Consider the following 26891-nt stretch of genomic DNA (forward strand, 5'->3'; position numbering starts at 1 on the left):
AAGAAAAATTTCATGGCTGAAAATCCCCCATTCATTTACATGGGGAAAAGTGAGCCAGAACCAGTATTCTTTCCCTACTCACGAAGTGCAGGACAGTATTATGGTTAATCGACATAACGGGCCAGATAAAAAGACTGTCTTCACAATTGCGCAAAGGATCAAGGCACGGGGATGGTGGTGGTTTACACAAGGATGGACAAGTGTCCTGGAGTAGATCATTGGAGGCTTCAAGAGCATGATCACCGGTTGGGCCATTGGTTGAAACATCCACAGGGTGCAAACCTCATCATCATATCCGTTGCCAAGATGTTTTTACAAGGAATTTTTTGCACAGGAGGAGGCCATTCGGCCCATCATGTCTGCACCACACCAATACTAGATTTAATAAATCCGTCAATATCCCTTCCCTTTGTGTACGTACTTTTGGAAATAGCCAAGTGTACATAGGAACTGTCCAGAAATGTGTGCAATCGCCAAGGAGACTGCTGTGGCAGCACCAACGCTCTCCACAGAGTATGGTCCTCATGGATGGATGGATCATGGTGCTGGAGATATCTGAAAGGGTTTCGAGGAACTTGCCGGGCCAAAGCGTGGTTGAAGTTGCTTGTGAGCATAGATCAACTAGTGTGCGGCGGATTGAAGAGACCCCGCTTTTTTTCAAGGATAGATCAACGTACGTGCACGATCGTGATCACCGATGCAAGTGAGACCCCGTGCAGAACAAGTCGTAATAATGTCATTTTGAGACATGAGCAGAGCTCCTGCAAAGACGTCGCCATCGATATCTGAAACAATCAAGATGTTCAGCACCAAAGTGTGATCAGCCCTGTTTGAGAACAAATTAGGTTTCATTGACGACATCCAAAGGGTGTGATTGGTAAGCACCCTGTGAACTTCTTGAGACTGGGAGGATGATATTTTAGGCCAAAGTTGAACAAACCAAGTTAGTTTCGGCACCAGTGTTTTGCGTGATGGGGAAGGTGTGGTCGATGTAACAGGTTAATAGAATGGGTGAGCACTTGGTACAGACAGACACACCTTGTGGAATATTGCGGATGACTGGTAGTCCTGTCCAGAGGTGACAAAGGCTGATCGTGGTTGCCGAGGTCACTATCAGGACAGTCATCATGGTGGTCCTTGCCACAGGTCTGATGAACGCTGGAGAAGACTACTTTGTCAGAAGTTGGAAAGAACCAACAATGGCTAAGGAAATGATAGTCAGGGCGACCTGCCTCTTTGCATAAGGAGTAGCATGGAGGTGATCGTTTGCCACTGGGTCCAGATGACTCTGATGAAGATCAACATGACCGCTGCTGGGGTTTGGAGAGGGTTCGATAGGATGGGTTAGTTGCAGCCTGAGATGTCAAGAAGTCACCTGAGGCAAGTTTCAAGTTCGTCTCAAGTCCTTGAGGGCAAGTCTCAAGTCCTTGAGGGCAAGTCTCAAGTCAAGTCTCACATCCTGATGTCATTATCAAAGACCTTGATTCCGTGTAAGCAGTGGCGTATTGGAAAAATAACATTGGGGAAATACCCCTGAGTGCTCCTGAAGAATTATGATACTGAAATACCTGAAATACCTGAAGAATTATGATACTGAGAAGGAAATCAACGTGGGACGGAATCAGCAAAATGTACCAATGAACCCATGTTATAGCAAATACCTCTGTTGTGGGGGGGGGGGGGCAACCCCCCTGTAAATCCCCATAGACCCCAATTTTTTAAATAGCTTGAACAAACTTTGGTATATCGTAAATGATGAAGGTCATCATCAAGTTTCATCGGAAATGTGTTTGTAGTTTCTGAGAAGAAAGCAAATACCTATTTTGGGGAGCAACCACCACCCCCCACCCCCGAAGACTCCCTTTGGGCCCGGTATTTTTTAATGCAGTGAACAAACTTTGGCACATTCTGGGTGATGAAGGTTGTGGTGAAGATTAATCTAAATCATGTGTGTGATTTCATAGAAGTTGCAAGTGTTTGTGGATGGACGGACTGACTGACGGACGATTCTCCATCCCACAAGCTCCGTGGAACTACGTTCCAGGTGAGATGAAAATGATGTGGGTATCCACAGTCATAGCCAAAAATATCGGCACCCTTGCACTTTTTTCAAACAACTCACAATTTTCTCGAAAAATACGTTGAAATTGACAAAAGCATTTAGTTTCCCCAATTCTTGATTTCACTGTTAATTTTACAGAACTTTTATTTTTGGTTGAGAACTTAATTTGTCCTTTTCAATCAGAAAAGAAAAAGAAATGACGTTGACAACATGATTCACACCCTCGACATAATATTCGGTAGCACAGCCTTTGGACAAAATCCCTGCAGTCAAGGTCTTCCTATAGCCATGAATGAGCATCCTACACCTCTCTACTGGCAGTTTGGACCACTCTTCTTCTGCAAACTACTCCAGTTCTCTCAGATTTGAAGGATGCCTTCTCCCCACAGGTGTTTTCAGATCTCCCCACAGGTATTCAATGGATTTTATATCTGGACTCATTGATGGCCACTTCAGAACAATCCAGCCTTTTGTCTTGAACCATTCCTGGGTGCTTTTTGAAGTGTGTTTGGGGTCATTGTCCTGCTGCAAGACCCATGACCTTCGACGGAGACCGAGCTTTCTGACACTGGGTTGAACATTATGCTCCAAAATGCCTCCTTGGTGATCTCCTGATTTCATGATGCCATGTTTACATTCAAGGCACCCAGTATCAGGGGCAGCACAGCAACACCCAGAACATCAGTGAACCTCCTCCATGTTTGACTGAAGGGAAGGTGTTTTAGTTTTGATTTATTTTTTATTTTATACATTAGCGAACACACAATGCACAGAAAGGGGGGGCATGAGACAAGAGGAGCGGGAGACGGAAGGACAAAACAGTGAGGAACAGAGACATTAGATCTGTGGAAGGGAAAGGGATGGGGGTGGGGAACATGGGGTCAACAAGATGGACATTACAGGGACTTTCAGGAAGGAAGGCAGGGAATTTTAAGGAGGTGGGTTTGGGGTGCTTAACTGGGGTGGAAAAAGATTGAGGTTTCGGATGGGGGAATATAAGAGGTGGGCGTGAACATCTGTTTTGAAGGACTGGGGAGAAGAATGGGATTGAAGAGAGTGTGGGAGTTTATTCCAAAGGTGGAAAAAAGAGGAATGAAAGAGTAAATGTGAGCAGTGATTCGTGATTTTGGAAGTTTTACCAGAAGGGGGTTGCTGGCAGACCTTGAGCGCCCTGCAGAAATATGGGAGGGATATATCGCAGACAGAGCTGGGGGGGGGCGTGGGGGGTCGAGACCGGAGAGGAGACGGTAGAAGACAAAAAAGTCCACCAACCTGCCTGCTGTGAGAGAGTGAGAGGCCCAAAGACTCAGCCTCATCGCAAGAGATACCTATGATCCTAAATGCCTTGGTTTCCACAGTGTGAAACCGAGGAAGGTGAGAGACAGGAGCAACAGCCCAGAGGGCAGAGAAGTACTCCATCAGGTTGCAGACGAAAGCGTTATATGTGGTCAGGAGTTCAGGTGGGTCGAGGAAGGACTTTGCATGATGGAGGATTGGCTTTGGGGGCCAGGTTGGAAATGTCGCTTTCCCAGGAAAGATCATGGCAGATAGTGACACCCAGAAGCTTGAATGAAAGGACTTCTTCAAGAGGATTGTTGAGAAAGTAGATGGGGGAGGGGGGGGATTTTCTATACGGTCATTTCGGAGAGACGTGGTGAGAGTGTGAGATTTGTCAGGATTAAAAGACATGTTCCACATGTTGGACCAGTTTGTGATTTTATACAGATCTGCAGTGAGTGAAGAAGCTGCTGCTTGCCGGTCTGAGGGATGCCAGATGGTAGGCAGAGGGTGGAGTCATCAGCAAAGAGATAAAGAGGATTTTCCAGAGAGTCGGAGAGATCATTGATGAAAATCAGAAAAAGAACGGGTCCCAGAACGCTGCCTTGAGGAACCCCAGCCTGGACTTTTCTTTGAGGCTTCATTTTGTTTTCTGTAAACATAGAGATGATGTGCTTTACCAAAAAGCTCTAATTTGGTCTCATCTTCCCACAGGACCTTCTCCCAGAAGGACTTTGGCTTGTCCAGTTGTGTTTTGGCAAACTCCAGTCAGGCTTTCTTCTGTCTCTCTCTCAGCAGTGAGGTCCTCCTGGGTCTCCCACCAGAGAACAACCTTTCATTGAGTTGGTGATGCATTGTGTGAGATGAAACTGTCATACCTTGAGTATGAAGGTCAACTTTAATCTGTTTGGCAGTTGATTGAGGTGCTTTCTCCACCATTCGAACAATTCTTTGCTGCAATCTACGATCAAGTTTTCTCTTGTGACCATGTCCAGGGAGGTTGCTTGCAATGCCATGGGCCTTAAACTTCCTGAAAACATTGCATCCGATGGACACAAGAACATCAAGGTCTCTGGAGATGGACTTGGAGCCTTGAGATTGTCCATGCTTGGCCACAATCTTGTGTCTGACCTCCTCAGACAATTCCCTGGTTTCCTTCCTTTTCTCCATGCTCATTGCGGCACACACCGCGACACAAATCAGCAGAATGACTCATTTTCTCTCTTCAAACCAGTTGAACAAGTGATTTTTATACTGCACGCGCCTGCAACTCACCACAGGTGAGTTCAATTCCAAAGTGAAGGAGAATCACCTGCTTAAAATCTAAGTATTTCCAACAACTTCTAAAAGGTGCCAATAATATTGTCCGGGCCATTTTAGGACTTCTGTGTGGAACTCGAAGGGCACTCGATGGAGCGCATACCTCCACCATGCATCGCCTGATCCACGAGAACATATGAGGCCGAATACATTTTTTAAATATCAGGCGACATTTCGTTTTTGGCCCAATCTCTCAATGGTGAAGAATCTATTAGTCAGATCCAGATCCAGATCTTCACCAAAATCTAATCAGTTCGTCCTTGTCACACACCCAACCTGCCCACAAAATTTCATCCAGATCTGTTCACAACTTTTTGAGATATCGTACACACAGACAGACAAATAAAGAAAACCAAACAAACAAACATAAAAGCCGGTAGGCGACGAGGGATCCGCCAGGATCGAAGCACTGGATACGATGCTTTTCATTCTGACCGATCCACCGACGAAGATTCATTGCCAAGACGTTTAAAATGTGTCATTACCTCAGATGACGGCAAACAGAGTGGACGTCAGAAGAACACGAAACGAAACATAACGTGGAGAGAGAAAGAGAAAGAGAAAGAGAAAGAGAAAGAGAAAGAGAAAGAGAAACACAAAGAGAAAGAGAAAGAGAAAGAGAAAGAGAAAGAGAAAGAGAAAGAGAAAGAGAAAGAGAAAGAGAAAGAGAAAGAGAAAGAGAAAGAGAAAGAGAGAGAGAACAAACAGAACAGACAGAACAGATGTTCAGGCAGCGGCTTGGGATCCAAAAGGTCCTGAGTTCAAGCCCCGTTGGACCACTGAATTAATACACCAGGGGGTTGACTCAGCCTGTCATCCTTCCGAGGTCGGCGAAATGAGTACCAGTATACTGGGCCGGTGTATACCCCGGTTAAATAGGTGTACCATATCCCTGTGTCGTAAGAGGCGACCAGGGTTGCGTCAGGAAGGGCATCCGGCGTAAAACATGTGCCAAATCACGATGCGGATCATACGGATGATCCGCTGTGGCGACCCCTTACGGGAGCACCCGAAAGAAGAAGAAGATATATATATATATATATATATATATATATGTGTCTTCTTGTTTCAGCCAGCTCCCGTTAGGTGTCACCACAGCGGATCAACGATCTCCATTTCGCTCTATCCTCCACATCTTCCACTGACACCCCAACCACCCGCATGTCCGCCCTCACCGCATCCATGAACCTCTTCTTTGGCCTTCTTCTTCTCCTCCTGCCTGGCGGCTCCATCTTCAACATCCTTCTCCCGATATACTCCGCTTCCCTCCTGAGCACATGTCCAAACCATCTCAATCTCGCCTCTCTCACTTTGTCTCCAAACCGTCCTACCTGCGCTGTCCCTCTAATATACTCATTCCTTATCCTGTCCATCCTCGTCACTCCCAACGAGAATCGCAGCATCTTTAACTCTGCCACCTCCAGCTCCGCTTCCTGTCTTTGTTAGCGCCACCGCCTCCAAACCATACAACATAGCTGGTCTCACAACCGTCTTATATACTTTCCCCTTCACTCTTTCAGCTACCCTTCTGTCACAAATCACTCCTGCAACTCTTCTCCACCCACTCCATCCTGCCTGCACTCTCTTTTTCACTTCTCTCCCACACTCTCCGTTACTTTGGACAGTTGATCCCAAGTATTTAAACCAATCCACCTTCCCCACCTCAACTCCTTGCAAACGCACCATACCACCACCTTCCCTCTCATTGACTCACATGTACTCCGTCTTACTATCATTCCCCCTTCTCTCCAGTGCATACCTCCACCTCTCGAGGCTCACCTCAGCCTGATCGCTACAGATCATGATGTCATCCGCGAACATCATAGTCCATGGAGACTCCAGTCTGATCTCGTCCGTCAACCTGTCCATCACCATTGCAAACAGGAAAGGGCTCAGAGTCGATCCTTGGTGCAATCCCACTTTTACCTTAAACCGGTCCGTCATTCCTCCCGCACACCTCACTGCTGTCACACTGTCCTCATACATATGCTGCACAATCCTCACATACTTCTCCACCACTCCCGACTTCCTCATGCAATGCCACAACTCCTCTCTTGGCACCCTATCATAAGCTTTCTCTAAATCCACAAACACACAATGTAACTCCTTCTGGCCTTCCCTATACTTCTCCATCAACATTCTCAAAGCAAACATCGCATCAGTGGTGCTCTTTCCTGGCATAAACCCATATTGCTGCTCACAAATCGTCACCTCTCCTCTCAACCGAGCTTCCACTACTCTTTCCCACAACTTCATGGTGTGGCTTAACAACTTTATCCCTCTGTAATTTCCACAGCTCTGCACATCACCCTTGTTCTTGAAAATCAGAACCAGTACACTTAATCTCCACTCCTCCGGCATCCTCTCACTTTCCAAGATTTTATTAAACAATTTGGTTCACAACCCCACTGCCATCTCTCCTAAGCACTTCCATGCCTCCACTGGTATACCATCTGGGCCAACCGCCTTTCCACTTTTCATCCTCTTCATAGCAGTCCTCACTTCATCCTTACTGATCCACCCCACTTCCAGATTCACTATCTCCATCTCTTCCATCTCTTCCATATATATATCTATATCTCTCTCTCTCTCTCTTCCATCTCTTCCATATATATATCTATATCTCTCTCTCTCTCTCTCTCTCTCTCTCTCTCTCTCTCTCTCTCTCTCTCTCTCTCTCTCTCTCTCTCTCTCTCTCTCTCTCTCTCTCTCTCTCTCTCTTCATTCATAAGCTCCTCAAAGTACTCCATCCATCTTCTCAACACACTCTCCTCGCTTGTGAGCACATTCCCATTTGCATCCTTTATCACCCGAACCTGCAGCACATGCTTCCCAGCTCGGTCCCTCTGTCTTGCCAATCGGTATAAATCCTTTTCCCCTTCTTTTGTATCCAACTTCTCATACAGCTCGTCATATACCTTTTTCTTGGCCTTTGCCACCCTTCTTTTTGCCTTTTGCCACCACTCCTTGTACTCCTGCCAACTTTCTTCATCTCTATGACGATCCCACTTCCTTTTCGCCAACCCCTTCTTCCTTGTACTTCCTCGTTCCACCACCAAGTCTCCTTATCTTCCGTCCTCTGTCCAAATGTCACACCAAGTACCTTCCAAGCTATCTCCCTCACCACTTCTGCTGTAGTTGCCCAATCATCCCACCCATCTTTACCACCATCCAACACCTGTCTCGCCTCCTCCCTAAATTCCACGCAACAGTCTTCCTCCTTCAGCTTCCACCATCTGGTCCTTGGTTCAGCCCTCACTCTCTTCCTCAACCTCACCTCCAAAGTCATCCTACAGACCACCAATCGATGCTGTTGAGCTGCACTCTCCCTTGCCACCACCTTACAGTCTCTAATCTCTTTCAGGTTGCATCTCCTGCTTAAGATGTAATCCACCTGTGTGCACTTTCCTCCACTCTTGAATGTCACTCTGTGTTCCTCCTTCTTCTTGAAATACATATTTACCACTGCCATTTCCATTCTTTTTGCAAACTCTACCACCATTTGCCCTTCCAAATTTCTCTTGTTGAGAACGTACCGACCCATCACCTCCTGATCCTCTTTATTCCCTTCCCCAACATGCCCATTGAAATCTGCTCCAATCACCACTCTTTCATCCTTCGCTACACTCTCCACCACTTCATCTAACTCACTCCAGAAATCTTCTTTATACTCCATCTCACACCCCATATGTGGGGCATATGCACTGATGACATTCATCATCACCCCTTCAATTTCCAACTTCACACTCATCACTTGGTCAGACACTCTCCTCACCTCCAATACCCTCTTGACATAATCTTCCTTCAGGATTACCCCAACACCATTTCTACTCCCATCCACACCATGGTAGAACAGTTTGAAACCACCTCCAATGCTCCTAGCCTTACTCCCCATCAACTTGGTCTCTTGTACACACAGTATGTCCACCTTTCTTCTCTCGATCACATCAGCCAACTCTCGCCCTTTGCCAGTCATCGTCCCAACATTCAGAGTTCCAACTCTCACCTCCACACTTCTACCCTTCCCCCTCTCCCACTGCATCCGGACTCGCCTTCACCGTCTCTTTTTCCTCCTTCGCCAAGCAGTAGCACAATTTCCACTGGGACCCTGCTGACCACTGGTACAGGTGGCGGTCGTTGGTAACCCTGGCCTCGACCAATCCAGTATGGAAATTCGTTTTGTTGTCCACATAATGATTTGGCATAGGTTTTTTTACGCCGAATGCCCTTCCTGACGCAACCCTGGTCGCCTCTTACGACACACAGGGATATGGTACACCTATTCTAACCGGGCATACACTGGGCCCAGTACAACTGGTACTCATTTCGCCGACATCGGAAGGATGACAGGCTGAGTCAACCCCCTGGTGTTTTCGACTTGGTATATATTGTTGCGAATTCGCGCCCGCCGGCGTGCGATTGGCCGCTCGACTCAAATGGCGGCCGCCTCGCCCACCGGACGGACAATTCAGTCGTGACAATCTTGGAACAACGCCGGGAGCCAGTCACGGGTGCGGGTTTAACCTCACCACGATCGTGCCAATTGCCCACCTGCGCAGGATAGGGTTGCTCATCAAATTCGATCTACCTAAGTACCTGCGCGAATGGTCGACCGGGCGATCGTACAAAGCCACAGGCCGACTCCGGACACGCTTAAGCGGTCCGTTCCGTGCTACAGTGATAACCGAGCGGTGTTATCGTCGGCCTTGACGGTTCCGATTAATTACCGGGATGTTGCACCCACTACGAACCCATTACGTGATGCAAGATGGAGGGTCAATAAAAAGGAAAAGAGACGAAGCAGAGCGGGAACAGTTCAACAAGCAAGCATTTTATACACACACACACACACACACACACACACACACACACACACACACACACACACACACACACACACACACACACACGCGCGCGCGCGCGCGCGCGCGCGCGCGCGCGCACGTATATACAGCCATACAGTCAAAAATGCACATAAAACAGTTAAAGCAATAGAAGCAAATGCAGAGCTACAACCGACTACAAGTACACACGGCAACACTTACGCAGTTCTACTTCACCGACGGCACCAACACACACATTTATACAAAAAGCAAAGGAAGGAAAAGAAAGAAAGAAGTCACAACTTCCCTTTTATGGCTGGTGAGTCCCTCTCCCACGACCGTCAGCGTGGTCGCGCCTGGCCCTGACCTCTCTTGCGGCCGGCGCACCCTCTCCGGACGCGCAAGTCCACCTCACAACGGGCGCTGCCGCGCCACCCGTCCGTGCCTTATTGACAGGGCCACTCGCCAAGCCGCGGGCGCAGGACCTCTTCCCTCGAGAACCAGACTCTCGTACCAACTCGACCAACCCTTGACCAACTGAAGACCAGACCAGACCACCAGCCAAGACGAAAAGAAGACGAAGAGGAAGAGGCGGAAGAGGAAGAGGCGCCCGAGCGCCCCGCCCGTGTCCGTCTTTTATAGCGCGGGGCTCCGCCCTTTGCCCCGCCCCGTTCTCGGCTCCACCTTCCTTCGAGAGGGTTCCCGAAAAGGGCGTTCCCTCAAGCTCTCCCTCCACCCCGCCCTGTGCGGGGGCCGGGCGAGTCAGGTTTTGGCTCTGGGCCAGAGAATTATTCCCCCAAAATGAGACCCCTCCCTTGCATGACCTCTTACCTTTGACCTGCATCGCTCTCCTCCACTCCAAAGCGCGGGGAAGTCAAACGGGAGAAACAGGCGGGGAAACCTGCGCATCCTCGCAGTTCCCTCCTTAGGGCCTTTGTTTGCCGTTCGGAAGCGGACGTAGTGGCGAAGATGTGGTAGCGTAGATGGTGGAGGTGGCGTGGTTGTAGTGTGGTTGGCGCTGTGATGGGGATGGCGTGGTTGTTGATGTGCTGATTGTTTGAAATAAAAGATAGAACAGAAAAATGGCCAACTGGAGGATCGCAGCCCGAATGGATCACATAAATTCCCTCGAAACAACGGGTTTGGGCTAATTACACATGTACCGAAGGAGATATCTCACACGAGGGCCCTTTATGGTGTAATGCGAATTTCCACAGCCGTAACAATACATATATATATATATATATATATATATATATATATATATATATATATATATATATATATATATATATATATATATACAGACATACACAGAAATTCAGTGTCCCAACAGGGCTTGAACTCAGGACTTTTGGGTCCCAGGCCACTGCCCCAACCACTGTGCCAACACCAGGCGTGTGGATGATGTGTTGTGTTGTGGGTGATGTGTTGTGGGCGACATATATATATATATATATATATATATATATATATATATATATATATATATATATATATATATATATATATATATATATATATATATATATATATGTGTTGTGGGCGACATGAATGTCAAGTGAGGTTGGGAAGCCACCAATCTCAAGGCGAAGCCATTGACGTGGGTCTGTAGGCTGCAAGGCTCAAGGTGTGCACAGCATGAGGTGGGCAAAGAAGGGGTTAGCCCCCTTTCTCTCTTCCTCCTCACCTCAGTCTGAAGCTGAGTGATGTTGGCTTCAAACAGACAGAAGCATGGCATCTCAGTTATGGGGGATCTTTGAACCGCTTCTGCAGGATCAGTTGGCTTTCAAAAGCCTGGTGTAGGCTTCGTGGTTCGGGTGTTTGGCTTGGGATCTTACAGTCCTGAGTTCGAGCCTCAACAGGCTGCTTAACAGGCAGAGGCTGCTGAATTAACACCAGGTGCGGTTGACTCAGCCTGTCATCTTTCCAAGGTCGGTGAAATGAGTACCAGCGCACTGGTGGAGGGGCAAAGTATCAGCGGCATCGTCGTGCCCCAACAAAATGATTGCTCCCCTGCAGACAAGCTGCCACACGGAAAAAGAAGTCGGCCTTTCCCGTGCTGTGGGCCAGTTTGTGCAGTACTGACTGGGGTTATACTACCACTACAACTACAACTACAAGAAGAAGAATGAGGAGGAGGAGGAATGCTGTGCTATCCTGGCTTCTTGGCAACAGGACAACTCACAGATGACCTTAGTATCAGTTCCAGAAGCAATCTCAGGAAGTAGTGAGTCCATGGTTTGTGATATCTACGGTTTGAGGAAAATGTTCGAAACCTCGTGTAAGTCCCGTAACCTTGTTTTACCATCTGAGGCAGATCAGGGTGAATCAGGTGAAGCCATGTTAACATAATAAGGTTTTCTATCTCTGGAGAGAACTCTTCATCGATGGATGATAACTCACCATGATGGGTTATTGGGATATCTGTTGTTATCAGGATATCATCGATGGACACAGTGAGTCGCTGGAACAAATCATCAGGGTGTTCGTCACTCCCAAACGGAGTGGAGTCAGGGTCGAGGAAATGTGCTCCTGATGTCTGGAAACCAAAGTTCATCCCAATGTCCTGCCAGACTGAAGCCAGTGAGGTGGAGTTCTTCACAATGTCGGATCTTGAGATCACGGGACAGAAACTGGAAATTTGTCCAAACATGAGTTCGACATGAGTTACCTTGTGTTGTTCTGTCCAGACATTCTGAGTCTCAGCATCATCGTCGGAAAAGTCTTGAAGTGATGAAAGAACAGATTTCTCAGCCCGGTTGAACCATCTAAAAGGAATGGGGCAAAGTTCGAATCCAACGACAACACGAACAATATGTTCCGTCACGATCATTCGAATGACGTCACAATCTCATGTTTGGAGAGAGACTGCTGGTTTGAGGGAGATCATCGTCGATCGATGTTAAACCGAAGGGATCACAAGGTCCGTCCTTTCCCGACGCTCACCTGCCGGTTTAAACCTGAGACCGTGACAGGAAGGTGTGAGATGAAACGCTGCACCACGTGTGTGTGTGTACCTTTTGAGAAGATACCACACAGTCAGGCTCAGATACTATCGGGGTTAATGGGGACAATGAACAACACCAGGTCAACATGGACACTCGACACACGGACACCCGAGAGTGTCCCCTGTACGTAATATCAATACAACAACCAGTCCAGACGAGCACACAACAATAAAACGGTTAAATTACCTGAGCAGGTGATGGAGCCATGAAGGGTTAACAGGAAATCCCGGATAAGGGTAAAAACACGGAGTGGGGGCGAGGGGGTGGGGAGAAGGGGGTGAGTGGGGGAGAGGGGGTGAAGAGGTGAGGGGTGAGGATGTGTGAGGGGGCGAGGAGGTGAAGAGGCGAGGGGGTGAGGGGTGAGGAGTTGAGGGGTGAAGAGGTGAGGGGGTGAGGAGCTGAGGAGTGAAGAGGTGAGGGGGTGATCGTGTACAGAGTTCGTTTATTTTAACTATTTTTTAATTCCTATTTACTCCAAAACATGAACTGGTTAGTTTAACTGCAAATGTTTAGATTAATGAGGAAACTAAAGGCTCCTCCTGGTGGGGAACCATTCACACAATATGACGTCACGAGGAATCTCGATATTTATTATTTATGAAAAATAAATATCTAATTTATAATTAATTAATTAATATCACCTTTCAATAAATTATTATTTCGATTTGATTTGTTAAATAAACGTTTTTTGATCAGTTTTTCAATCTTGTTCTGATCGATATTTCCATCTGATCCTATTTTCCCTCCAGGATCACAGAGCCAGGACACGGACATCTGTACAATGGAAGGGACAAAGAAACTTTGTGTACAACGGGATGTGATCGGAGTGAGGGGAGAGGATGTGATTCTTCCCTGTCGGTTTAATCACCGTGAAGGAAACAAGATAACAAATCTGAGTTTTGTTTGGTATAAATATGATAATTCCGTTTTCAACAATATCTTCAGGAGCTCCACGAATAATACACATGGGGGATTCAAAGGGAGGATTCAAACCGTGGGAAACCCAAGAGAGGGAGACGGGACGGTGAGGATCAGAGATCTGAAGATGGAGGACGAGGGAACGTACGAGTGTGGGTTTTCGTTCTATGAGCGGACACAGTGGAGGACTTGGAATAATGTTGGATTTTTTGCGAGTAAAGGAAAGCGAACAAGACTACAAGTTGAAGGTGAGTAATTTTGATACAAAATCGTAAACTATCATCGAGTAATCATGTTCCGTGACGTCATGTTCTACTTCTGGTGACATTCCCGATCAGATTTCTCCAAACATCCAGATCCTGCACTGATTTCTGAAACCTTGGGAAGGACAAAACAAATACACAGAGATAACAAAGATAACAGAGACAACAAAGATAACACAGATGTGGTGTCCGAGGTGCAGCTGAACATGGGGAGCGAGAGCGTAGCAGTAACTCCGCTTTATTGCGCGTCCGGATGAACATCACTGCCACCCCCAGCGGGCGAGTCATGATATACGAAAACCCAATCACGTGATACAGCACACTCCTCCCCTCGTAAAATGACAATTCAAATGATGAAATGACAATTATAAGATGACCAAATGAAACCAATCAACATTCAAAATCCTCCAAGTACCGCGGCCGTCTCCTGACCCGCCTCGGACGGGCAGCGACGCCAGACGGCCCAGGCTCAGACGCCTCCCGGCTCAGTCGAGGTGACACCCTCGCCGGACTTGCCCCATCTGCAACAACAACCGCCCCCAGCCGACAAGCTTTCTCGTCGTCCTCGGACAGGACTGAATCAGGTGAACACTCCGCGGGCGTCGGCACGTCCGGCCCTGGTGATACGTCTGGCCACGGCGACATCACATGTGGGGGTCCCACATCGCACGGCACGGGGGGGGGGGGTGACGCTGAACAGCGATCATGCATTTGGTCCACGTGCCGCTTCCACACCTCCCCACCATCAGTCCGCACCATGCAATTCGCCGGCCCCAGTACCACAGAGACCACAGCCGGCACCCATTTGGAACCGTGGAAATAATCGCGCACCATTACCCGCTGTCCCACATCAAAACCGCGGAGCAGTGTCGGGCGTGACACCGCCCCACTCACCGACCCTCCAAGTCGCAGCAAATCCAGTCTGGACTGCAATGCCCGTCCCTAGAGACGAATGGCAGGAGAATCGCCCGTGAGAGGATGAATAGCGTTCCTGTATTGGAGCAAAAAGACATCGACCACCGTCTGCACAGGTGCAACACCCCCCTGCGCAAAGCCCGTTTCAACATCTTAACAAACGACTCCGCCTGCCCATTCGTCGCAGGATGATACGGTGCGGACCTTAGATGTCGAATACCATTTTGACGCATAAACTCATCAAATACACCTGAGATGATCTGCGGACCGTTATCAGAGACCAGAACCTTGGGTAATCCTTTATTTGCAAAGATCGTCTGCAGTTTTTCTACTGTAATGTTTGCTGATGTATGCTGCATCACCACAACCTCCGGCCATTTAGAGAATGCATCAATCATAATCAAAAACATTTTGGCATTAACCAGCCCCGCAAAATCCACATGGACCCTCTGCCAGGCCCTGTCTGGGGTAGGCCACAGTCCCGAAGCTCGACGCGGGTTATCAGCATCTCTTTGGCACGTGGTGCAACGCTTAACCAACTGCTCAATGTCTTTGTCCAACCCCGGCCACCACAACAGGCTACGAGCAAGACTCTTGGTCTTCACGACGCCAAGGTGACTGACATGCAGTTCTTCCAAACACCACTGCTTGAACTTCGGTGGAATCACCGCCCTCATTCCCCACATAACGCACCGTTGGACCAACAACAGCTCCGATGCGCGCGCCGCGAAAGGCTGAAATGCCGGTGTTGAAGGTAGATCGCTCCAATTCCCCGTAGAAATCACTTGGACGACACGGGCGAGCACTGGATCATGAGCCGATTCCACCGCGACCTGTTTGGCCATGATCGGCCCGCTTTGGACCTGGCCCAGCGTGAACACATCAACCCGGTCGGCCGACTCAGACACAGCTGTACCCTCCACGCAAGGCAAGCGCGAGAGCCCGTCGCAGTTAGCATGCTTTTCGGTGCTCTGGAACTGAATATCGTAATTGTAAGCAGCAAGAAACAGACACCACCACTGTATCCGCGCGGTCGCTACCACCAGTACCCCGCGTTCGGTTCTCAGGATAAATTGAAGTGGTTTGTGATCCGTCTGCAAAGTGATATGCCGCCCCAGCAGGTATTGATGAAACCTCCGCATACCCCAGACGAGGCTGAGAGCCTCGCGCTCGATCTGGGCATATTCCCGCTCTGCTGCAAACAGGGTCCGGGATGCAAAACAAACAGGCCGCTCGGAACCATCTTCCATCCTGTGGGAGAGCACTGCCCCAATGCCATATGCAGAGCTGTCGCATGCCAATAAGAGCAGCCGCGCAGGCTCGTAGTGCACGAGGACCGTATCCTCTGTGAGCAGCCGCTTGACGCGGTCGAACGCCACCTGGTGTGCAGGCCCCTAGGCCCAGCACTCGTCCTTCCTGAGCAACCGCGTTAACGGCGCAAGCTGTGAGCTGAGCCCGCGCATGAACCTTTGGTAATACTGGGCCATACCAATGAACGAGCGCAGCTGCGTCTTGTCGCGAGGCGGTGGCATGTGCTGAATCGCCTCCACCTTCCGAGGGCCTTTCAACAGCCCCTCCGGCGTGATGATGTGCCCGATGTATTCCAAGCGCTGCTTGAAGAATGTGCACTTGTCTCTGTTCAAGTGCAGGTCACACGCTTCTCGCTTCGTCAGCACTTGGGCAATGTTCGCAAGATGCTCGTCTGCCGTTTTCCCCGCAATGAACACATCGTCCAGGTAGGTTTGAGCGGGCAGGCCGATGCAAACCTGATCCATGGCTTCTGCCACAAGGCCGGGGCCAAAGCAATCCCAAAACAGAGTCGGGTATATCGATAGAGCCCTTGACACGTGTTGATTGTCAAAAGGTCGCTACTCCTGGGATCCATCGGCAGGTGAAAATATGCATCACGCAGATCAAGCTTCATGAAGTATTGACTCCCCCGCCAATCGTGCATATATTTCATTGATTGACGGCAGTGGATATTGCTCCACGCTGAGCCCCGGGTTAACCGTGGACTTGAAGTCCCCGCACAATCGGATGTCTCCATTCCGTTTCAGCACCGTGACGATCGGGGTGGCCCAATCTGAGTATGGCACCCGTTCGATCACTCCACAGGCCTCCAGCCTATCCAGTTCACCCTTGACCTTGTCCCGCAGGGCATACGGCACCGGTCGTGGTTTACAAAAACGAGGAACCACCCCCTCCTTCAGGAAGAACTTTGCCTCCATGCCCTTGAGTTTCCCAAGGTCGTCGCAAAACAAACCTTGATGTCTTTGAAGAATCTTCTCCAAATGATCCTCCCATCGGCTCGGCACGGGTTGCACAAGGTGAACGGCGGCCCAGTCTAGCCTGATGCGGGTCAGCCAGTCTCGGCCTAGGAGAGACGGACCCCTCCTCCGCACAACGTACAATGGAAGCGCGGCGACCTGGCCTTGGTACCGCACAGACACGTCTGCCAACCCGACTGGCGTTATCTTTTCGCGGGTGTACGTGAACAGTATGAGGTCGGACCTGATAAGCTTCAGGTCGTTGAGTCTACGCGCGGTCTGTTCGCCGACGATCGACACCGCCGCTCCCGTATCAACCTGAAACCTGATCGGCGTGTTGTTCACTTTGACTTCCACTGTCATCGGGCGCGCCGCCGCAGGGCCAATTGAAAACAGGCCCATCAACGGCTGCCGGTTTCGCCCCGGGTCGCCTCGCACATCGCCGTCCCTGACCTTAACGGTGGCCAACGCCCCTCAGCACACACGCTTCAGATGACCCACCTTGTGACAACGTAAACACACGGTGTATTTAAACGGGCACACACAGCGCAGGTGTCGACCTCCGCATCACAAACATGTTCGCGGGGTCACCTCGCCGCTCGTGCGGCCGCGCGACGACGTCTGGCCCCGACCCGCACCGAAGGTCGTGCGTGCGTCCCGGGGCGCTCGCGACACCGCGTGGCCCCCCCCGGGCCATCCGGCAAGCTGCGGCCGGTGATGGCCCGAACACCTCCGAGTCTGCTCGACAGCTGTAGCAGTGTCGACTGCCGAGTCAAATGTAATGGCTTCACCCTTCAGCCGTAGAACCGCCGAAACCATTTTCGCATCTTGCAAACCAGAAATAAAACGATCTCCGAGTCGAGCTGGACGCTCCTCTGCCGTGAACTTGCAGGCCACGGAAGAATGCTTCACTCGCGCCACGAAATCAGCAACGCGCTCCCCTGTACCTTTCGCGAGGCGATCGAGCGAGCTGTAATGACTTCTCCGGCGCCATGTGTGCTTTCATCTCCTGCACAATGTCCCGAAACAACAGCCCATCCCCACTGGGCTTGTCCGGCGCCACAAAATCACTCGGCAGTCGATAATGTTCCGCCGATAGCGAGGCAAGCAAGATCGACTTCTGTTTGCTCTCGTCGACCACATCATTCGCGTGGAAATAGCACCCCAACTGTTCTGAAAACAATTCGAAGTCGTCTCCGACGAAAACGGGCACCTGTCCGTGCGCCGTGCCTCGTCGATCAACCATCCTCGTCAGCCAAATGTGGTGTCCGAGGTGCAGCGGAACATGGAGAGTGAGAGCGTTAGCAGTAACTCCGCTTTATTGCGTGTCCGGATGTACATCACTGCCACCCCCAGCGGGCGAGTCATGATATACGAAAACCCAATCACGTGATACAGCACAACAGATACAACACAGAGATAACACAGAGATAACACAGAGACAAGAGATCAGATAAGAGATAAAATCCTATTTGTTTTCCTGTCTCTTCCCCCTCACGTACATCGTCAATTTTGTGTTTAAATGATTGATTGATTCATTCTCTCTTTCATTCTCTTCCTGTGACCGTCAGCACTTCAATAGAAAAATAGGTGGAACTAACTACAACTAACGAAACCTGATTCCCAAAACCCTGGGAGGACAAAACAAATACACAGAGATAACAAAGATAACACAGAGATAACACAGAAATAACAAATATAACAAAGAGATAACACAGAGATAACACAGACACAAAACAAATACAGTACACAGAGATAAAACAGATAACAAAGAGATAACAGAGACAAAACAAATACAGTACACAGAGATAACAAAGATAACACAGTGATAACACAGAGACAAAACAAATACAGTACACAGAGATAACACACAAATAACAAAGAGATAACACAAGGCCAACACAAATATACAGAGACAACAAAGATAAAACAAATACACAGATATAACACAATAGTAACAGAGATAACAGAGACAAAACAAATACACATAGATCACACAGTGATTACACAATGATAACATAGAGATAACAGAGAGACAACATAGAAATATCACAAATATATCAAAGTGATAACACAGAGATAACATAGAGATAACACAGACATAACAGAGTCATAACATAGATATAACACAGGGATAACACAGAGATAACATCGTGATAACAGAGATAACATATCTATAAAACACAGTGACAATACAGAAATAACATCGTGATAACATAGATAACATAGTTGAAGCACAGAGATAACATCGTGATAACATGGAGATAACATAGAGAAGAAACCCTATTTGTTTCCCCTCCCCCTTCCTGCCCACGTGTTTTGTTAAATGATAAAGAAGAACCTCAAAGATCCTTCAAACCATCTCTGGGAACATCACCACCAACAAACTACAGTTACAGGTTGTCTGGGGCTCAGTGATGATCCTGAATAGAACCCTCAGAACAAAAACTCTGAGAACAAATAAACTTCACAACTTGGGCCTGAATCAGGAAACTTCACCAAAACCAAGGGGGATACAAGGAGAACTGGGAGGGCTCCGTTCCACCTTCTGAAACCAGTTATTAGGGAGATCACAATCAACTACACACACACACACACACACACACACACACACACACACACACACACACACACACACACACACACACACACCTTTTTGTGTGGATTTGTAAAGGAGTCGGAAAATGTCCAACATTGAAGATAAACCGGAATTGTTTTAAACGTTGTGATCCCGTATTAACTCCATCAATACAGATATACATGGACACAAGGGAGTTGGTATCACTAACCAAGGGAGGTGATGGACACATGAGTTAATGTCGAATCTTTTCTACATTATTAGTTTTATTAATCTCCAGAACAATTATCACAAGTTTCTACCTCATTGAAAGAGTAGTTTACATCCTTTCCATGTAAAGGATGGTAAATTAAGGTGGCTGGTGGGAACACATTTGACACGCTCGAAGTGTTTGAGGATGTCATTTTATCCATCAGTAAACCCAAATCGATCCATGGGGACCATACTCCCACTCCGTGCAGAGCGTTGGTGCTACCTCAACAGTCTCCTTGGCTATTGGATACAATCCTGGACGGGTCGCCACTCCAACACAGTATGCCATCATGCTGACACCCATTTTGCCGACCTCGGAAGGATGACAAGCACAGTCAACCCCACCTGGTATGAATTCAACAGCCAAGGGGGAATTGAACTCAGGACCCTATGTTTTCCAAAGCCCACCACCCAAACCATGAAGCCAACACCAGGCATAGCATACCCATAGATATGATTCATTTGTAATATAACATGTATATATATATATATATATATATATATATATATATATATATATATATATATATATATATATATATATATATATATATATATATATATATATATATATACACACAAGCCGGTAGGCGCCGAGGGATCCGTTAGGATCGAAGCGCTGGATACGATGCTTTTCATTCTGACCGATCCACCGACGAAGATTCATTGCCAAGACGTATTGGTTCACATACAATTGTTCCTCTGCCTGGCAAGATTTTTTCTACTGCGTATTTTGCCAACTGGCACTCCTCATAAAAAATGACGGTAAAAAGACACCCTATATTTGAAGGACTACCATTTGAAAAATAAAACCTAAACCAAAAATCGGCTCGAGTAAAATTTTCTAAATATCTCGAAGTGTTTAATTCCAAAGTCTCGTTTCTCCACATTCAAAACTGTAGGACAAGTATTGAAAATAGTGAATGTGGTTTTTCGGCCACTGCATAGCAACGGGTGGTTGCTTAGCAACGAAACTCAAACGCGCACATTCCCAACCCATATGGCACCTGCTCGCCAAGTTTCATCAAAATCGGTTTGCTGGTTTGTGCTGTGGAGCCTCGTGTTGCAGACACACACACACACACACACACACACACACACACACACACACACACACACACACACACACACACACACACACACACACACACACACACACACACACACACACACACACACACACACACACACACACACAAACACACACACACGGAAAAGTCGACAATAAGGGATATCTAGCGAATCCAACAAGCCGGGAGGCGACATAGGTGGTCGCGACATAATTGTATACTAGTCATAGTTTTTGACGGATCGGGCTGAAACTTTTTGACCAAGAGGTTTATTATAGAGCGCATAAAAGCCTCGAAGCCGATTTTTTATTTTCGAAAAAATAATTTTATTTAGGATTTTTCAAAAATTTCAAAGTCCCGTTGCTAGGCAACAGTGTTGTTCATAGCAACGGTGCTCAAAAGCATACAACTAGATCCTGTTATGAACCTACCTGTCAAGTTTCATCAAAATCGGTTGACTTGTCTGGCCTCCAGAGCTGTCCATTACATACAAACATAAAAGCCGGTAGGCGACGAGGGCTCCGCAAGGATCGAAGCGCTGGATACGATGCTTTTCATTCTGACCGATCCACCGACGAAGATTCATTGACAAGACGTTTAAAATGTGTCATTATTTTTGTTGACATTACCTCAGACGACGGCAAACAGAGTGGACGTCAGAAGAACACGAAAAAAAACGCAACGTGAAGAGAGACAGAGAGACAGAGAGACAGAGAGACAGAGACAGAGACAGAGAGACAGAGACAGAGACAGAGAGACAGAGACAGAGACAGAGAGAGACAGAGAGAGACAGAGAGAGACAGAGAGAGACAGAGAGAGACAGAGAGAGACAGAGAGAGACAGAGAGAGAGAGAGAGAGAGAGAGAGAGAGAGAGAGAGAGAGAGAGAGAGAGAGAGAGAGAGAGAGAGAGAGAGAGAGAGAGAGAGAGAGAACCATAAACAGAACAACAGATGTTCAGGGAAGTAGGAACCAGACCGTGGGTAGCGCGAGAAGACTTCCTGGTCAGTTGTTTTTGATGAACCTGGTGGTGTAGCGGATGATAACATAACGGGGGTGTAGAAATTTTTTTTAAAAGATGTTTTTCAAATTCCACATAATTTGATTTATACCATATTATTAGAAATCCACAAAGACAGAAATGCCGGTGATTCCATTTATTTTGGATCCTTTTCACTTTGGTCAATCACGTTTGGATCGAGGAGAGATCGAAGGTGGAACGATGGTGTAGTTCCTTACAAACACTGTATACACACATTAAATGACGGTAAATAGACACCCTATTTTTGAAGGACTACCATTTGAAAAATAAAACCTAAATCAAAAATCGGCTCGAGTAAAATTTTCTTGAAATCTCGAAGTGTTGAATTCTGAAGTCTCGTTTCTCCACATTCAAAACTGTAGGACAAGTATTGAAAATAGTGAAGGTGCGGTTTTTCGGCCGCTGCATAGCAACGAGTGGTTGCTTAGCAACGAAACTCAAATGCGCACATTCCCAGACCATAGGGCACCTGCTCGCCAAGTTTCATCGAAATAGGTTCGCGGGTTTGTGCTGTGGAGCCTCGCTTTGCAGGCAGACACACACACACAAACATAAAACACACACACACACACACACACACACACACACACACACGGAAAACCCGACAACAAGGGATATTATATCCAGCAAATCCAACACGCACACACACACACCTCATTTTTTTTCACACACAACTCTTCCGAACAATTCTATCACACAAAAAAAAAAACACGTACATATATACACCCCACATATCCACACACAAACATTCAGACACATTCATTCAAACACATACATGAACACACAAACACAGATTTATTACGTACTGGTAAGTTCGAAGAAAAGTTTTTTTATTTGAAGTTATAACCTTCAGTTATGAGCAATTTACTGATTTACCAACTGCCCGGATTATCAGGTGGCACCGTTTTTCATCGAGGTTTTGATCCTGTCAACCCAGAACCTCTCCAAACGGTGGATCCACGACCCGGTCTCTCGTTCACATCAGTAGATTACTCAACATCAATGGACCCACAACCTCAAAGTTGTGTCCAGAGATTCAGTCAACAGCAATGCAATATTCTTCTTCATACTTATTTAATTATCACTTTTATTTAAAGTATTTCTACATTTGAATAACTTTAATCACACACCACTTGATATGATCATATATTAAGCGATAAACACGACCTGATAGACATGTCCATTGCACAGCACCTCCATCTAACCATCGACTCAAACTGTCATTCAAATATTCAACCTGTCATTAACAACCGATTTTAACGTCCTGCACTACGTATCCTCGCAACCACCAACTAATTTTTTTTAGGTTCATTTATAATGTATTTTATAAACAATATTTATTAGTTTTATTTAATCCCATCTTTCAACACACACACACACATATATATATATATATATATATATATATATATATATATATATATATATATATATATATATATATATATATATATATATATATATACATATATCAAAATTTTACGAAATTAATTCATTGTTTTAATATTAAATGCAATGCAATGAAAACTAACCAAACTTAAATAAAAGGTGACGATGGAGTCTGAAGATATTCTTTCTGACAAGACCAAATCAAACAATCAGCCAAATGTCCTCTGTTTAACATGATGTAAAAAAAACCTTCTCAGCACGTTCTGAGATCCTTCACTCATCCTTCACTCCTTCACTCAACAAATTCGTGAAAAACGATGTCGCTGAAATGAAGACATTGTAACCCATTTTAATTGGTACATTGCTACCTGGAAAGGTGTCAAAAACTTCAGGGAAACTGAAATCATCAATTTTATGATATACACTTGTGCGAAAACCATTCTGTCCAACTCCAACCAACACATCCAGATATGCAGCAACCGTACAATCATTACCACTCCTGTTTGCAATCAGGTTATCCGGATAAATCTTGTGAAGCTGAAGAGCAAAATAATTATAGTTCACCACACAAATATCATCTATATTACGACAAGTATGGCAGAATTTTTTCGCTAATCCTAATGAAATGAGAGCGAGAGATGAACCTTCAGAGTTTAGGCTTTATTCCATTTGATTGGAGCCGCTTCTGTGGGCACACCAGGAAATACAGGTTCAGCTAGGAGTACATAAGCAGAAACGTATACATGTGCAGTTAACCATTGCAGACTAAATCCGCGTAAGCACGGAGTTCGATATAATCTCCATTCTCACCAGTCAATGAGCACCTTCAGTTAACGAGCATCAAGTGGACAGCCGATGTCAATAGCAATGCCCCGGGGACAATCCACCCGTGCCGCAGAGACCTCCCCTTATACGCGAGACGCACAACATGTGATCCCGCGTCATGTCCCTCGATTCACGTTAATTCACCACATTCTCCTCACCTTTAAAATGTAACTAGGGGCCCATCTTACACACCATGATTGCTTTAGCACTATAGGAGTATACATTTCAAGCAACGCGGACTAATAGATCTACAGGAGCATACATGCCAAGCAGTGATTATTTTGAGTTGTAGGAGCATGGAAATGAGCATCGATATATGATATAATGGGCATATAGGAGCATGAGCAGCGAGAATGCCGATAATCTCCTTCACAGATTGAGTCGTCGAGGGGGCCTTATTCGTCGACCTCTCCGGGAGTAAACGGCAGTTTCACTTGAGGGAGACTCCCGATCCTCTTGGTGAGCCTCGACTTGTGCCGGGGATGACTCCTCGATCGCTCTCGGGGGAACGCGGCAGCCCCGTCGCCTGGCGGAGTTCCTGGGGGAAATGTCAGAAGGAGGAGTGCCAGGAGGTGGTGTACCGGCGGGAGGAGTACCGGCGGGAGCCAGACGGCGAACCGTCACAGTGGTCTCCCTGCCATCCGGGAGCCTGACATAAGCATACTCTGGATTAGTGGCAATGAGGTCGACCCCTCCACCAGCGGTTCATACTTGCTTTGTCGTACCGGGCGTTTCATGAACACTGTACCGGGGTGGGTCAGCCAGTTGGGCACCGTTTGACTGTCAACATAACGTCGTTGGTGAGTAAACATACGTTCGTGAGGAGTGGCATTTGTGGACGTGCAGAGCAAAGAGCGTATGGAATTCATTGCGTCAGGAAGAGCAACCTCCCATCGCTCGGGGCCCAGTCCTCTCGATTTCAGCGCCAGAGTTATGGCTTTCCAAATAACTCCATTATACCTTTCCACCTGCCCGTTTCCCTGTGGGTTGTAACCCGTCGTTCGACTAGTTGCTATGCCGTGCTCTAATAGGAATTGTTTTAGCCCGGCCGACATGAAACACGGCCCTCTGTCTGAATGTATGTACGAAGGTCTCCCAAACATAGCGAAGAGGTCAGAGAGACATTTTACGACAGTGCCCGAGGTCATATCCGAGCACGGAAACGCGAAAGGGAACCTTGAATATTCATCAACAACGGTGAATATGTATCTGTTGTCTGTCTCGGTGGGCAGGGGCCCTTTGAAGTCGATGTTTAGTCTCTCGAAGGGGGAAGTAGCCTTGATCAGTCTGCCAGATGCCGCGCCAAAGAATCTGGGTTTTAGTTCAGCACAAACAGGGCATGAAGCATTCATTTGTTTAATATCTTCAACAGAATAGGGAAGATTTTGTCTGCGTACGAAATGTGCCATCCTGGTTACCCCTGGGTGGCACAGAGACACATGGAGGTCTTGCAAGGCCTGACTGATTGTTGCCGAACTGTAGACCCGGGAGAAGGTATCTGCAGCAGGGTTTTCCTTCCCGGGCCGGTAAACAATGTCGTACCTGTAGCAGGCTAGGTCTATCCGCCATCTCATAATTTTTTCATTCTTAATTTTCCCGTTATTTTTCCCATCAAACATGAAAGCCACGGATCGTTGGTCCGTAACGAGCGTGAAGTGGTTTCCCAGTAAATAATGTCTCCATTTACGCAGCGCTTCGACGATGGCGTACGCCTCCTTCTCTATTGCCGAGTGTCTCTGCTCGCTTCTAGAGAGAGTTCTCGAGAAGAAAGCGACCGGCCGCCCAGACTGATTAAGTGTTGCAGCTATGGCGTGATTTGAAGCGTCGGTCTCCACCACGAAGGGCACCGAGCTGTCGATCGATAAAACCACGGACTTACTGATATCATCCTTGAGATCGTGGAAAGCTTTCACGACAGCGGCATCTGGTGGAAAGTTTTTGCAATGCACTAGGGGATGTATTTTCTCGGAGTATTGCGAAATCCATCTTGCATAGTAAGCGAACATCCCGATCACCCGGCGCATTGTCTGCAAGTCCTGAGGTGGTGGAAGCTCACGGAGCGGGCGCAATCGCTCAGGATCAGGCTTAATTGTGCCGTCGGCTATTGTGTAGCCGAGAAGGTCAATTGACCTTGCCGAGAATACGCATTTCTCGTAGTTGAGAGTCAGATTATATTTTCCAGCAATGCTCAAGAATCTGTCCAGATTCCTATCATGTTCCCTCTGATCCCTACCGCACACTGTGACATTATCCACGTAAACAAAAGTGTCTTCGAGGTTTTCATCTGAGATGATGTCGTCCATAACCCGTTGGAAGCAAGCTACTCCATTCGTGACACCGAATGGTATCCTTCTGAACTGGTAGAGGCGCCGCCCTGCCTGGAATGCAGTGTACGGTTTGTCTTCCTCTCGGATGGGAATTTGATGATAGGCGCTTCGCAAGTCGATGGTACTGAATACCTTATAATTGGCCACACGTTCGACCATCTCATCTATGCGCGGCAGGGGGTAGGCGTCGAGTTGGGTGAAGCGATTGACCGTTTGGGAATAATCGACAACCATCCGTCTCTTATGGTTCTGACTGCTGGTTACTAACACCTGTGCGCGCCATGGCGAATCGCTCGGTTCTATAATTCCCTCCTCCAGTAATCGCTTGGTTTCTGAAGTGATGAAATTCATGTCAGCAGTGGTATATCGCCGCGATTTGATCGCTATCGGTTTGCAGACCGGCGACAAGTTAGCGAACAGCTGGGGGACGTCACCTCCGCGGTGGTCAGCGCATTTAAAATTAGACGAGGCTTGCTTCCTCCAAAGGGTATTTCGACGCTCGTGTGCTGCTTGAGGACATTATGACCCAGAATTACGTCTGCGCACAAATCAC

The 26891-nt window shown here is 47.4% G+C and overlaps 1 protein-coding gene across 1 annotated transcript in view; it reads left to right on the forward strand.

The window, feature by feature from the left end:
* Positions 1-26891, forward strand: part of LOC147011503 (uncharacterized) — a 154538-nt gene that overhangs the window by 5743 nt on the left and 121904 nt on the right. The window contains exon 2 of the mRNA XM_085858010.1: positions 13244-13660. Coding sequence (XP_085714136.1) covers positions 13244-13660 — 417 coding nt within the window. The remainder of the gene's footprint in view (positions 1-13243; positions 13661-26891) is intronic.

The sequence above is a fragment of the Eptatretus burgeri genome, chromosome 15 (genome assembly GCF_056783735.1).
Source record: "Eptatretus burgeri isolate ZD-2024b chromosome 15, Ebu_testis_v1, whole genome shotgun sequence".
NCBI lineage: Eukaryota > Metazoa > Chordata > Myxini > Myxiniformes > Myxinidae > Eptatretus > Eptatretus burgeri.